This window comes from Myxine glutinosa, chromosome 4 (assembly GCF_964187855.1).
Source record: "Myxine glutinosa chromosome 4, kmMyxGlut1.1, whole genome shotgun sequence".
Classification (NCBI taxonomy): domain Eukaryota; kingdom Metazoa; phylum Chordata; class Myxini; order Myxiniformes; family Myxinidae; genus Myxine; species Myxine glutinosa.
Genome location: NC_136264.1, coordinates 217,604,507 through 217,620,347, shown reverse-complemented (window position 1 = coordinate 217,620,347; position 15,841 = coordinate 217,604,507). Strand labels below are relative to the sequence as shown.

Below are 15,841 nucleotides of genomic sequence, written 5' to 3'. Positions count from 1 at the left end.
CAATAAACTCCTCCCTGTCTACAGGCATCGTCCCACCTTCCCTCAAAATTGCTGGTTACCCCCATTCTAAAAAAACCTGGTCTAAACCCTCACACCCTAAACAACTTCAGACCCATCTCCAACCTACCCTTTCTGTCAAAAGTTTTGGAACGCGCTGTAGCCACTCAACTCAAACATCACCTCTCTGCCAATAACCTGTATGAAACATTCCAATCTGGATTCCGCTCCAACCACAGTACTGAAACTGCTCTCCTCAAAATCACCAACGACCTTCTCCTCTCCTCTGACGCTGGCAACCTCAACATTCTCGACCTCCTCGACCTCAGCGCTGCCTTTGACACCATCGATCACACCATCCTCCTCACCCGACTTGAATCCACCTTTAACGTTACCGGCACTGCCCTCTCTTGGATTAAATCATACCTCTCTGACAGACGCCAGTTCATCTCCATCAATAACTGCAAATCCCCCACTGCTCCCCTCCCCCAAGGTGTCCCCCAAGGTTCAGTTCTTGGCCCCCTCCTCTTCATCCTTTACCTGTCCCCCCTCGGTCACTTAATCCGCCGTCATTGTCTCCAATTCCACTGCTTCGCCGATGACATCCAGCTTTTCATCTCCACCAAGTCCGTCTCCACCGACACCCACTCTATCCTGACAAACTGCATCACTGAAATAAAATCCTGGCTTCAAATCAACTTCCTCAAGCTTAACTGTGATAAATCTGAAATAATCATCATTGGCCCAAAAACGCTCACAAAATCCACCCATAACTTTGCCCTCAACATCGACGGTATCCCAGTATCCACCTCCCCTCACATCCGGAATCTTGGCGTCATCTTTGACCATACCCTCTCCTTCGACAAATACACTAAACAGATCACAAAGTCAGCCTTCTTTCACCTGAAAAACATTGCCAGTCTCCGCTCATCCCTCTCCTCCACGGCTGCAGAAACCCTCATCCACGCCTTCATCACCTCCCGTCTGGACTACTGCAATAGCCTCCTCTATGGTTCACCCTAAAAAATCACCAATAAACTCCAATACATTCAGAACTCCGCTGCCCGTCTACTCACCCATTCCCGGACCCGTGACCACATCACCCCCGTCCTTTACAAGCTTCACTGGCTCCCCATCCCCCAGAGAATCCAGTACAAAATCCTCCTCTTGACATACAAAGCCCTCCATAACCTGGCCCCATCTTACCTGGCTGACCTCCTCTCCAGACACACTCCCACCCGCAACCTCCGCTCTGCTGGTACCAACCTCCTGACCCCCACCATCCGGACCAAATTCAGATACTGGGGGGACAGGGCCTTCTCCATCGGAACTCACTACCTTACACCATCAGAGACTCCTCCTCACTCACCACATTCAAAACATCACTAAAGACCCACCTGTTCAACACTGCATTCAACATTCAACCCACAGCATTTAACCCCTGACTATCTCTTCTCCTTCTCCCTCCTTTTGCTTTAAATATTTCCCTATTGATTCTTGTCTTTCTGCAATTGTTGTTTTCATGTATTGTTATGCATTATGTTTTCCACTCTGTCAAAGCGCCTTTGGGCTTCTTGAAAAGCGCTATACAATATAAATGAATTATTATTAATTATTATTATTATGGTTGGCTTCCATATAGCGAATAATTTATTGGGTGCCACTGGTAGTCTGTTCAGGTCTATGGGGATCGAAACAGTCCTTGTGGAAAGCGGGATGTGGAAGGTAGGAGCAATTAACAAGATAATGTCTGGTAAAGATTATAATAGTATGCTGAGATATCATTGTCTGATGCTATCCACGATGCTTGAGATGCACTGGGAAGCATTTGAATTGTGTGAAGCATTTGAATTGTGGACCCTGAAGGAACCCGAAGTCAATCGTGATGTCATGGCTTCACTATCTGGTAAAGGTGGGCGCGATTCGGAAAATTTTAAGTCCGCTTACCGCTTATCCGCTCCGCCAGCCCGTGTAGTCCGATTCGCTTATCCGCTTCAGCGGCCGAAAATCTTAGTCCGCTTACCGGTTATCCGCTTCGATTCAATTTTTTAAAAGCGCTTCGACATTTTTAAAGCGATTTTTGACGTTTCTAAAGGGAATTTAATGCTTTTTAAGCCTAAATAGCCATTTCTAACTACTACAAAGAAACAAAGCTTTTAAGATCAAAAATATACATTTTTATTTAAATAAAATTTATTCAAAATTTATTGAAATAAAGTTTTCCACTCGACTCTACTCTACTCTACAGTTAATTTAAATATAATTTTAATATATGCAAGTTACATTAAAGAAAAATCAATTTGCCCGTCCTTTCTTTGACAAGAGAGTCTACTAGTCAACAGACTAGCAGTCTGTTGAGTAGTCCTCGTCTTCCTCCTCCACCTCGTGGGCCTTCTTGAGGATTTGGAGGTTGCCCTTCATGAAGACGAGGGCCTCGAAGTTCGGTGCAGCCAGGGCCGACCTCTTAGGCCTGAGGATGTCCGACCCGTAGCTGAACACGCGCTCGACCGAGGCAGAGCTCGGGAGCGGCGTGTTATGCCTGAGAAATAGAGTTACCCAAGCATCACGGAACTCGAGCGGGAAGAGATTGGGCGAGAGCCCCGGGTTCCCCCTCAGCGGCTTCCTCGACCAGTTGTTGACCTCTTCCCTGATCTTCTCCTCGAGGTTCTCCTCCTGCTGCCCCTCCTCCATGGCGAACAGGTAGTCCGTACTGCTCGAGCCGGGCTGGGATCCCTGCTGGGCGCTGCGCGCGAGCTGAGGGGTCAGGGCGCAGATCTCCTGACTGTCCTCCACGTCCCCCATCATGTTGACCGCCGGGTTGTGGATGTCGCTGTGCTGGGACTGCTGGTTTGCGTCGCTCGTGTGCCTGTCCCTGGCACTGCCGCTGGGCTGGAGAGTCAGAAATCTCTCCATCTTGACGTTATTGCCGCTCTAGCATCCAATAAAATATTCAGTTTTCACTTATTATTCACTTAAATAAATATTCACAATTCTAGAGTAACGGCTCAGGCTAACAGCTGATTTGGCGAATCGCGATGCGCTTTAATTTTTCGGTAGTCCGCTTATGCTTATCCGCTTCAGTTTCCGGGGGTTGTTCCGATTCGCTTATCCGCTTCGAAAACGTTAGTCCGCTGCAGCGGATAAGCGGACTTTCGAAGCGGACCGCCCACCTTTGCTATCTGGAGCCATTCAAAAACTACCTGATGCTGTTGCACACCAAGATCGAGATGCTGCATTGTAGGTACATTCAGAGATGCTGTCGATCGGAGATGTTATAGGAGTTTGGTGAAACCTTGCACAACTCTCCCACAGCCAAGCTTTGGCATATGTACATCAACATGGTCCTCATGTTAAAAAGGTATGTGGAAGCTAAGAGAGGTGGCAGGTGGGAACAGCACCTCACTGAAGTAGAAAACATGCTGCCATACTTGATATCTGTTTGCCGCAGTAAATACGTGGCAGGTATCCCACATTATCTGATGGTGATGAAGCATCTACCACCAGACATAGCTACAGACATAGCTCCAACAGGGACATTTCACTGTGCGTGTAACTGGTGGTAAGTTCAATGCTGTTTGGACTGACATCGCTTCAGAACATACAAACAATTGTGAAGCCAAGATGCAGATATTCAAAGGGATAACTCAAAAAGTATCTGATTGTAGCCATTTTTATTACATCTTTTGTTCGTCCCATATTGGAATACGGAGCTCCTGTGTGGTCAAGCGGATTCACAAAGCAGCAGTGTAAAGTGGTTGAATTTGTTCAGAAAAGGGCTTCTTGACGTATCCTTGGCCTAAACTACCATAGTTACTTGGATGCTTTACCTGATTGTGGTCTGGAGTCACTTGAGAAGAGACATGAGCAACTCTGCTGTTCTTTTCCGAGATTGCTTCCACATTCCGCACAATTAACAAATTGCAGTGTTTCCTAAACTTTGAACTTTGATGCGGTGCAAACAGTCAAATTACTGCTAAATTGTTGCCTCATGTTATTACTCCCGCTAGGGAGTAATGCATTCGATCGTGTCCGTCCGTCCGTGTGTGTGTGTGTGTGTGTGTGTGTGTGTGTGTGTGTGTGTGTGTGTGTGTGTGTGTGTGTGTGTGTGTGTGTGTGTGTGTGTGTACAAGATATCTGGAAAAATTCTGAACGGATTTGGATGAAAGTTGGTGGGGTGATTGCCCTTGGGATAAGGAAGAATTGATTCGTTTTTGGTGAAGCTCAGGATATTATTCCGGATCCAGGAATTTTTTGAAGGATTTTTTACCATTGGAAGATAGGGCTCATCAGCGGCCACCCACGGCGGGAGTATGCGCTCTACTGAGTGGCATTCTAGTTTTTACTCTGCATTGGTTGATGTTCCTTTCATTGTCATTTTTTGTATTAATTTTTATTTTATTACCCTCGCCATAGGAGAGGGTATTGAATTTCAGTCTGTCTGTCTGCCTGTTTATTTGTTTGTTTGTTTGTTTGTCTGTTTGTTTGTTTGTCTGTTTGTTTGTTTGTCTGTTTGTTTGTTTGTCTGTTTGTTTGTTTGTCTGTTTGTTTGTTTGTCTGTTTGTTTGTTTGTCTGTTTGTTTGTCTGTCTGTTTGTTTGTCTGTTTGTTTGTCTGTTTGTCTGTTTGTTTGTTTGTTTGTCTGTTTGTTTGTCTGTTTGTCTGTTTGTTTGTCTGCTTGTTTGTCTGCTTGTTTGTCTGCTTGTTTATTTGTTTATTTATTTGTTTGTCTGTTTGTTAATTTGTTTGTCTGTTTGTTAATTTGTTTGTCTGTTAGTTTGTTTGTCTGCGCAGAATAAATACGATTTTCGCTGCAACCGTTGGTCCGATTGACATGAATTTTTCACTATAGGTAGAACGCCACCTGTATAATTTTTTATGATAATTATGACGTTTTTATCAGCCTGGTGTTGGCTTAGCGGTTTGGGTCCTGGCTTGGGATCCTCGGATCCTGGGTTTGAATCTCGGTTGATCGCTGAATTAATGCCAGGGGGGTTGACTCAGCCTGTCATCCTTCCGAGGTCGGCAAATCAAGTACCAGTTCACTGGTAACTCCCTGAGTGTAGCAAGAGGCGACCAACAAGGTTGGCGGCAGGAAGGGTATCCGGCCATAAAACATTGCTTCAAAAAGGGAACCATGGTGCCCAAAAAAGCCAACCCCTGCAGGAAAAAATGGCCTCGAAAGGTGGTTCCATGACGTAGTAGGTCATGTGGTATGGCCGCAATCTTGGAAAAACGAAAAACTTTGCACCTCTATATCTCCGAAAGCGCTGCGTAGACAAAATTGAGACATAGCTCATTGTAAAGAACTCTCCATGGGGAATAACATATGTTAATGATGATGTCATAGGTGCCTCTATTATGATGTCACAATTCGACAAGTACAAAACTTCATCCGATCAGGATGAAATTTATTGAGCGTCATCTCGGGATAAATTTGTGGAAAAATAAAGAATAATAATGACGTCATCGGTCACGTGGTTCGACCGCCATATTTCTTTTAACACAAAAGCCTTAAGAACCACTAAAAACACGTCCTGGCGAGGGTCTGCAATCTCTGATTGCTCTTTCTTGTTGTATTTTATATTTTACATTTTATTGCATTATTATATTGTACTTATTAGATTTATAAATTGTAAAATTTACCTCAATTCGGCCTTTCGCTGCGATGGAAGTTGAATAGAAATAAACCTTTATTATTGTTATTATTATTATTACCTCTGCCACCAAAGGTGGATGGAGGTTATGTTTTCACCCCTGTCTGTCCGTTTGTCCATTTGTTTGTTTGTGAACAAGATATCTCAAAATGTTGTGGATGGATTAGGACGAAATTCTTATTATATTATTATTAGGAATATCTTATTATTAGGAATAGGAAATTCCAAAACCTTGATCTTTTCTACCCCTGCTAATTCACCCCAGATCCACTTTTTTGAAAAACCGACTTCTTTCCTGGAAGTCCTAGCAGTGTCCGTGTTTTTTTTACCTCTCCAACCACTCCCCCCCCCACCCCTCTTCCCATGCCTCCTCCCCCCAAGCCCTCTCCCTCCCACAGATCTCCCGATGTACCTACTCTTAAATGTTGTACTTGTGTGCTTCCCTCTCTCTCTCCATCTTGTCTCCTGCTGCCTTTATCATATGTTTTATGTGTCAGTTTGTCTTTTTGTGATCAATGCCTCGATCTCTTACACGAGCCTCGATCTTGCATTTAAAAAAACTAGGGCATGCCCGTACTATATATATGCCCGTACTATATATCTATCTAAAATTATATCCCCCCCCTCTATTTACATGAAATGGTTTGGTCCATTCGCAACGCCAAAGCGAACGGCGAACGGCTTGCGAGTACAGTGACAATCCCCCCCCTCTATTTACATGAATGGTTTGGTCCATTCGCAACGACCACAGAACCCCCCCCTCTATTTACATGAAATGGTTCGGTCCAAAGCGAACGGCTTCCGGAGTTTGGTAAAGAAATCGCCATCGCGTACACAAACGCGCAGGAAAGCGAATGAATCGCAAATTCGTTTTTATTAGTTTTAAAACATCGTTTAACGCCAACATAGCGCCAACATAGTTTGCAAACGTGAAATAAATGAATACGCTCTCAAATGTGCCATCCGAGGCAGAGTGTGTCCGCCACGTTCGGCACACGCGCTAGTTCGCTGCTCTCTGATTGGTTGAAGCGTTTTTTGGACATCGCTCGGTAAGTAATTGTCCGATTAATATGAAACCTTGAAAAGGCACATCCTCGGGTCCCCAGCAATATACCTGGCAAGTTTCAAGTATATCGGACCCGTGGTTGTCGAGAAACAGCGGTCACAGACAAACAAACACACAGACAGACACACACACACACACACACACAGAGATTACTGGAATTATAGATAGATAAAAAATAAAAAAATCGGCAGAGAGGTAGTATATGTGACAAGGACAAAATGATTAGATTTTGGTGAAGATCCCGATTCGGATCCAGCTAGTAGAAGTTTTTAAATGATTCTTCACCATTGGCAGATGGGGCCAAAAACGATACGTAGCAGGATATCTCAAAAAGTTATGGACGGATTTGGACGAAACTTTGTGGACAAGTTGTGTGTGGGACAAGGACGATTCGATACAATTTTGGTGAATATCTGAATATGGATTCGGATATGAGAATTATTTATTTTTTTTAAGCGATTCTTCACCATCGAGAGATATGGCCAACCAGGCGTAGGTATGCTCTCTACTGAGTGCCGTTCTAGTTATCACTATTATTATAGATTAGTCTTGCTCTCAAAAACAATTTATCCTTTAAAAGTGCATTTTAAAAGAAATACATGGGGCAAAGCTGCTTTTTAAAATATGCCACTACAGCGATGAAAGCAGTTGTGAGAAAGAAACAAAACAGTCACAAACCATTCTGTTATTGTATCTAAAATGCTTGCTCAGATAAAGCAAAACACAATGTACAATGATCTACTTTCATATTGCCAAGAAACATCTCTGATCCTTTAAACCATGTTTGAACACAGGGAGAAATATCCCCAAAGATAAAGAACCACACAGCTAACCTTGGATTCTGGGTGGCTGGCAATGGTCTCCTTGGAATCATCCATGTCATCCTGTTTTACATTCCTGCTGTGATACAAATACTTTGCATAAAATTGGACATGAAAGGATAGAGACAAAGTAAAAAAAAAAAAAAAAAAAAAAATCGAAAATTCAGAAAAAGCATCGTCAAGCAAACCATGAGGGAAGACAGTACAAGTTGTGCAACGCGATTGCATCAGTAATGAAGATAGATAGGAGGGAGTAAATAAGAGACAAACATTGGAAAGAAGTGCACATGATTTGGGGATGATTACAAAGCAGGTGTGCATGTACAGTGCATTCAGAAAGTATTCAGACCCCTTCACTTTTTCACATTTTGTTATGTTGCAGCCTTTTGCTGAAATCGTTTAAATTCATTTTTTCCTTCATCATTCTACACTCAATACCCCAAAATGACAAAGAGAAAACAGGATTTTAGAAAGTTTTGCAAATTTATTAAAGAGAAAAACTGAAATATCACATTTACATAAGTATTCATACCCTTTGCTATGACACTTGAAATTTAGCTCAGGTGCCTCCCATTTCTCTTGATCATATTTGAGATGTTTCTGCACCTTGATTGGAGTCCACCTGTGGTAAATTCAATTGATTGGACATGATTTGGAAAGGCACACACCTATCTATATAAGGTCTCACAGCTGACAATGCATATCAAAGCAAAAACCAAGCCATGAGGTCGAAGGAACTGCCTGCAGAGCTCAGAGACAGGATTGTGTCGAGGCACAGATCTGGGGAAGCCTACAAAAAAATCTCTGCTGCATTGGATCCTAGGATCCTAGCTTAGGCCTAGCCTAGGCCAGCTTAGGATCCTAGGATCCTGCGTTCGAATCCCGGTCGATCGCTGAATTAACGCCAGGGGGGTTGACTCAGCCTGTCATCCTTCCGAGGTCGGCAAATTGAGTACCAGTTCACTGGTAATTCCCTGTTTGTCGTAAAAAGGCGACAAAAAGGGTTGGCGGCAGAAAGGGCATCCGGCCGTAAAACATTGCTTCAAAAAGGAGACCAAAAAAACAACAACAACCACGGTCCCCGAAAAAGGCCAACCCCCGCTTGCGGGGGAAAATGGCCTCTAAAAGGTGGTTATTGGAGGTTCCCAAGGGCACAGTGGCCTCCATAATTCTTAAATGGAAGAAGTTTGGAACAACCAGGACTCTTCCTAGAGCTGGCCACCCGGCCAAACTGAGCAATCGGGGGAGAAGGGCCTTGGTAAGAGAGGTGACCAAGAACCCGATGGTCACTCCGGCTGAGCTCCAGAGATCCTGTGTGGAGATGGGAGAAACTTCCCGAAGGACAACCATCACTGCAACACTCCACCGGTCTGGGCTTTATGGCAGAGTGGCCAGACGGAAGCCTCTCCTCAGTGAGACACATGAAAGCCCACTTGGAGTTTGCAAAAAAGCCCCTGAAGGACTCTCAGACTGTGAGAAACAAGATTCTGTGGGCTTTCAGTGTAGATTGATGAGGGAAAAAATGAATTTAAACGATTTCAGCATAAGGCTGCAACATAACAAAATGTGAAAAAGTGAAGGGGTCTGAATACTTTCTGAATGCACTGTATGTGCAGCAGTGTGCAAAAAAACTCACCTGAGTTTGAGGGAAGCATACCGTAAGGTTGCGCCTTCAAATTCCTTCAAACTAGGGTCAGGAACAGCTGTTGCTGCTTGAATGTCCTGACACAAAAAGAGAGTTCTCTGTTATTTAAGACTCTCAAAAAGATATTATGACACTTCAAAGATAACTTGTACTCATAATACATGTTAATCACCACAAGGTGCAATGATCAACCTGCGTTAACCATTGAAGAAAGCAGATTATAAAGCAATACTGATGGCAGGCAGCATGATGGTGTAAATAGATGAGTCTGCTTCGTAAATGATTTGTTAGTCAACAGGAAGAGGAGTTGTGAAAGAACAGTACATGCAAGGTGGTGAACCAAGTAAAGCCCGGAGAGCTTGGGTACATTGAGCTCATCATCAATGTCTAAATGTGACTGCTTGTTTGCACTAAATATGTGCATCAATCACTTGTGAAAGCTGCAAACGATGCAATGAAAGTTGACTTAAACTTTGCATGCTGCAGAAGTGAACAAATCCCAAGGTGCAAACTTGCCTTCCAATCGTCAAATGCTAACTTCCTATAAAGGGAGGCAAAAGGTGTCGGAGGAGGAAACTGCAGCAGAAGAAGCAAATGGGCAGTCAAACAGACAGAAGCACAACGACATAAAAGGGGAAAACAATTAATCAGGGATGGAGATGGAGGGGAGAGAAGGGGAGAAGAGCTGGGGTGGACGAGGAAAGGTTACAGAATCAGACATAAAACACAACATCTCTCTTCTACTTTAGAACAGATCTCATCTAATTTTTTCAGAAGGAAATGCATGAATTGACATTTCAATGTCGTGCAGCAGTAACATTTGATGAGAAGTTGGGTGAGAAAGCAGACTGAAAACAACCCACCACAACATCCACTTCCAAATCAACATACAAGTTGTTTGTAGAATGAATAATAATCCAGTCAAAATATGAAATGACCCAAAACAAATTGCAACAGAATCCATTTTACCTGCATTTAATTTGGAATAGCTCACAAAACAACATATTAAAAGTATAGGAAAATCGACGTTGTGGAACAGTGCCTAATTTGCAGAAATTCAAAATGGCCACCATTCAAACTACTTTTGCCGATATCTCGGGATCTGAGACTCGTAGACACTTAATTCTGGTGTCTATACCCATGTTTTCAGGGTCAAGGAATACAATAATAACAGTATTTATAACATTGGGTCATTTGTTGACAACTAATTTGCATACATTCAAAATGTCCGCCATTTAAAATTAATATTGACACATATTTCCCATCTGAGTGAAGTTGGACTATTTCTGTTGCCGTAGCATAAGGCACCAGTGAACCATGTATCAATCTGCTGTAACTGCAGTCATTTAACTACTATATCATTCTACATGTTCTCGCCACCAGTGTCTTCTTCAGTTTCTCTCGGGTTTCCATCTTGTTCAAGTAGATGTGAAGATATTTTGTGTAGTTGGTGTGGCCTGCTCCTGCCAGATACAGTAACATCGTTTGCATTGACTTCAGATGTAGGTCCAAATTACCAGTACGTTCAGCTTTGATGAACACTTGCAAAATTGCTACCATTTCCATATACTGTAGCCACAACTTAGCAGTGCGTTTTTCTGCATTGTATCTTTTGCTGCTTTCAGTTTTTGATTTATGTCTTGGAGGACCTGTGAGTCCTGTAAACTCTCGATTGTGATAGACCCAGTCATGAAATCATCATGGAGTTTACCAGCAGCTCTGAAGATATCTGGTGTTGGCGCATTAGTTGCATTTTCACCTGTGGTTTGTCCAGTTTCATGTGAAGACTCTGGGGTAGTTCTTCCTTCTTGTCCATCAGGCTCTGGAGGAACATCATCATCATCTTGAATTTGCAGCACACTCTGCACTTCACTCGTACCTTGGATGGATTCTTCAGTAGCTGTGTCCTCTTCTTGACCACTGTCCTGATGAATAACAACATCTGGCATTGAGACATTTGTCACTTCACTGGTAGCTTGCACAGATTCCAAAGCATCAATTTCCTCTGCAGTGACAGTTACTCGTGGAATAGGCTTTGTACCAAATGTACCTGGAGTTACTGTGGCTATTATCCCATTCCGTGGAAAATGTTGTGACCATCTAGGGTACGGATGTTGTGATCTACGTTGTCTGCAACATATTGTATGAAGTTGTCTGGTGTCAGATTGGGAATCTCTACCCCACTGTTGACAGCTGCACTGCACTCATACGTTGTGACCTCTTGGTAGCTGCAGGTAAAACCATGCTTATGCAGTGTGTCAATGAGGAACTCGGAAGCAAAGTGGTGATGCAGCTGGACTCCAAAGCCTATTTGAAGTGGTGCCAATATTTCTCGGGGACGAGCTGCCTGGAACATCGCTTGACCTATTGAGGCCATCTTCTGCGTTGCATCTGTACTTGCAAATAGACCTTGGAGGAAAATCCTCAATGATGCTGGTAGGAATGAGTTTGCTTCTTCTACTGAAGCCATTTCCTCATACTTAGGATAGCAGTCTTTCTGCTGGATGACAGATTTCATGTCATTCTTGATCAGCTTTGCAGCAGCCTGTATTATTTTCATCTCATCCTCGCAGTTCTCTGGATGTCCCTGGTCTGAGTGGAATTCATTAATTATACTTTGTGCACTGCTCAAAAAGGTGACAACGTTTGGCTTCCCATCTATTTCAGTTATTATTATCTTGTCACCAAACTGCTTTTGGATCTGTTGCTTCATATGGGGAAAGCTATAGGGCTCACCGTTAGTGTCAACTAAGTAGTCGCCCATCATTTTTATGAGGTCATGTATGGTGGTTTGCTCCTCGTCATTTTCCTCCAAGTACTCAACAACTTTCATGAACGCTTCTGCTTGTACTTCATCTTGTGGTCTTCCCAGTTTGACATGCTTTGCAGATCTACCATCACTCGGAAGATACTTCTGAGGAATCTGCTTTTGAGTTCGGAAATTTACACTGCAAGCTTGGTGGTAGACGGCATCAGCTGCATGAAGGTCATTGATGAAGTCTATTCCAGCTTTAACTTTCTGGGCCCACTCATCATTCCTCTTTGTGCATGTGTGTAATACTGATGTCTGAAAGTCGAATGTTTTGACTGGTATCAATTTGAAGTCCACCCTTTTCCCACCATATTTGTCACCTGTACCACAGAACAGGCAGTGTTCACTATACTCAAATGGGGAACCTGTAGATCTCAATGTATGGCTTGCCTGGTTTTAACCTTCAGCCTCACATTCCCTCTTGCGCTTGTATGATTCTATACAGTTTGCGTTGCAGTGTATTCGTCGGCATTTCTTGTGAACCTTCTGTCCAGGTATGGTACTCGTGTCCACGCCTCTCTCTTCACTTGCTCTTTTGATCCCGTGGCCGTCACACCCTTTTTGAGTGAGAGTAGAACTTTCTTGATCTGTGGATATGGGTTGATGGCAGAGGGCACATTGGGGTTCATCCATCGTTGTTTAATCTGAAATCAAAAGACAAGAAAAAATCCACCACCACTCCCTTAAAAGCACTCTACAATGTTATTGACAGCATCTTCATTTATTAATAATGTGTTCATTGACCTGAAATATAGTTGATTGATTGTTATGAATGGAGGATATTTTGATATTATGCTAATTGGGCCTGTGCTGATGCTTAATGACAACAAGTTTTGATTATTGACATTGTTCTCATTGTGTTCCTTGACCCAAAAGCAAGTGCAAACACAGAATTAAACCATTATTAGTTACAGGATATGGGTTAAGCTAATTTGTCACAGTGGCCATTTTGGATTTATGCAAATTAGGTGCGAACAAATGACCCAATGTTATAAATACTGTTATAAACATGTTCCTTGACCTTGAAAACATGGGTATGGACACCAGAATTAAGTCTCCACGAGTCTCAGATCCCGAGATATAGGCAAAAGTAGTTTGAATGGTGGCCATTTTGAATTTCTGCAAATTAGGCACTGTTCCACAACTTCGATTTTCCTATACTTTTAATATGTTGTTTTGTGAGCTATTCCAAATTAAATGCAGGTAAAATGGATTCTGTTGCAATTTGTTTTGGATTGACCCCTTTTTTTCATATTTTGATTGGACTAAAAAGGAAAAACGCAAATTTAATTTCAAGACACATTACACATCATAAAATGCAGCAATTCTCTGTGCAGTATGTGGATTTGGCCAAACCTTATGGAATCGAAAACAGTTTGGGCGATCTCCAACAAATTTTGCAAACGTGCTTACGGTCTCCAGAGTCAGGTCATTGGACAAGATAACTCCCCAACACACCTCCACGAAGATGGGGAAATGACGCGATTTTTGCCTGTACACGTGAAACATTGCAAGTGGTTTAACCATGTACCCTGCCCGAGGGAGAGCTGTACCGACACCACATTTCACTCCCGGAGTGAGCGGGTATTTACAGTACTGGTACCTCTGTGTCCCTTTTTTCACAAAAAGAAATGGACAGGGGGGAAGAGTCTAACGCCCCAAACGATGAAAGAATGATCAATTCAGATGAGTTACAGCTTGGGATGCGCAGATGTTAACAATTTGTAATTTTATATCAAGTGTCTCACATTCCCCAGTGATGGCACGAGTTTACCTGCACCTTGGAACAGAAGTCATGTTTTTGGCCAAAAGCATTTTTGATGAGGAAAACAACCGCCCAAAAAAACCTTTTGACTCCCCTTTATGGTAGGGCTTTGAAGTGGCAAAATATCTTAAATGGTCTTCTTTCAGGATGAAATGAAAACTTTTCATTATGTTGAATAATATATTGGATAGATTGTATTGACAATCGTTCTGCTTAATATTATTTCAAGGGTCCAAGTTGGATTGAGTATGGGAATGACTGAAAGTTGAAGCAACCCGTTATGAAATAAGAGCGAAGGAATATACCAAACTCCTTTAAATATACAACAGGGATAACTCCCAAAGAAAAGGAGCAACTGACAGAACATACCGATGCTATGCAGGAAATAGAACAGCAAGAGAGGAGAGGAGAAGCTGATGGGATTTCAAGTTTCATCACAATATCAGAGACGGTGATTGGGCAACACAGATTGGAGAATTGAATCAGGAAACAAAATTGGAAACTCCACAACGGGATCAAAGATTGACAAAAGGAAATGCTGTGGTAACACCCCGAGAAAAACAACAACTCAAAGTTACTAACTCAGCTCAAATCGCACCTTTACAAATAAAACAAATAAGAGCAACAAAGACAGATCACAACGAGGAGGTGAATAATGGACAACAGAATAAAAAAGAGGAAGACGAGGTTGACAATGAACAGCATAGACTGGAGGGGGAGCTGGCTAATAAAAGTAATAATATCACACAGGCAAAGACAACAACTCCACCGAATAAAGAACAACAAACAACTGAAGATGTAAATAATGAGAATAAAACAAGCAGTTGCTAAGATGCTCCCAAAATCACCTAATCCGAGAGAAATTAATGACGAGAGTTTTGCAGCAGCACTGTATGTCCAAGAGAAAATAACAGGCAAACAACTTCAAGCACGTTTAGATATATTCAAAATACACCTCCCCCATGCTAAATAAATAAACAAAATGTCCCCGCTCCCCCCATCTCCCCTCCACGCCCCACCCACTCTGCGAAAATGGGGAAATGACGCCATTTTTGCCTGTGCACATGCACGCCTTCAACACCCAGCAATGCCGCCATGCAGCACGTAGAGACGGTATTGGGAGGCAGAGGTGCACAATAGATTGATTAATTGTGGAATTAAAATCAAGAAATAATAATCGTAGAATAATTAATTTCTTAATCAATTGGCTGACAGAATACCTAAACCACCAGTGCTTCCTCCGAAGCTGCAACTTCTTAAAATAAATTAAATTATGAATCGAATAAATAAATTAATAAATGATTCATTGATTAATAAATAAATAATTAACCGATTAATTGATTAATCAATAAATCAAATATATTGTTGCGGTTTTGAGAACCCACACTCTTGTAAATATGACATCATTAAAGGGTTAAAGGTAGATAGGCCCCATAGATAGGCCACAAGCAATACGTAGGTCACCATAGGACTTCAGTTATTTCATTAGTATGTGTATAGATAAGGCCATGTTTCCAATAGTTGAATCTGCGTTGTGTCAATCAAATAAGGAGTAGGCCCCATTCCATCCATTTTGGCAGCCTCCCTCTCCAAGCGACGCCATTAAGCACGCCCTCCTGTCTGTACCCCACGGCCCTCCCAATTGTTACGCGCCTTGCCAGCAGCCTTCGCTGCCCGTGAGCTCGCTCAACGCCGCCATAAGCCATGAGGTAAAGCCCGACAAAGGAGGCGGAGCACAGGAATGGAGGTGTGGCCACGTCAACCCACCATCAGGGCGGGGCCGGTAAGCGATGACCAGCCAACCAGGGCTGAAGTAAGATCGCCTGATAGGCGTGCCTTTTGGGCTGGTGGAGCGATTGCTGGTTCACTTATAAAAGCGTGAGCACAAAGCCCTTTTACAGGACTGGTTGGAAATGCGCATTGAGAAGGACTTACCAGAGGACTCTTATTGGAAGCGTGCATTGATAGGACTTATTGGGAGAGAGCGCATTGAAAGGACTTATGAGAAAGAGTGGTATTGACAGGACTTACCGGAGGACTGCAGCGTTGGCATTGTTACAGGACTTGAGTTATAAACCGGAG

At 42.9% G+C, this 15,841-nt stretch overlaps 1 protein-coding gene across 9 annotated transcripts in view; it reads right to left on the bottom strand.

Annotated features, from left to right (window-relative positions):
- The window catches only part of LOC137425717 (amyloid beta precursor protein binding family B member 2), a 156,049-nt gene that overhangs the window by 71,491 nt on the left and 68,717 nt on the right, over positions 1 to 15,841 (bottom strand). For 3 of the 9 annotated variants that reach the window (XM_068114435.2, XM_068114439.2, XM_068114441.2), the window contains exons 5-7: positions 9,699 to 9,758; positions 9,174 to 9,259; positions 7,550 to 7,616 (exon numbers count right to left, since the gene is read on the bottom strand). In XM_068114435.2, coding sequence (XP_067970536.2) covers positions 7,550 to 7,616; positions 9,174 to 9,259; positions 9,699 to 9,758 — 213 coding nt within the window. The remainder of the gene's footprint in view (positions 1 to 7,549; positions 7,617 to 9,173; positions 9,260 to 9,698; positions 9,759 to 15,841) is intronic. The other 6 variants (XM_068114436.2, XM_068114440.2, XM_068114437.2 and 3 more) reach the window with 3 other exon arrangements.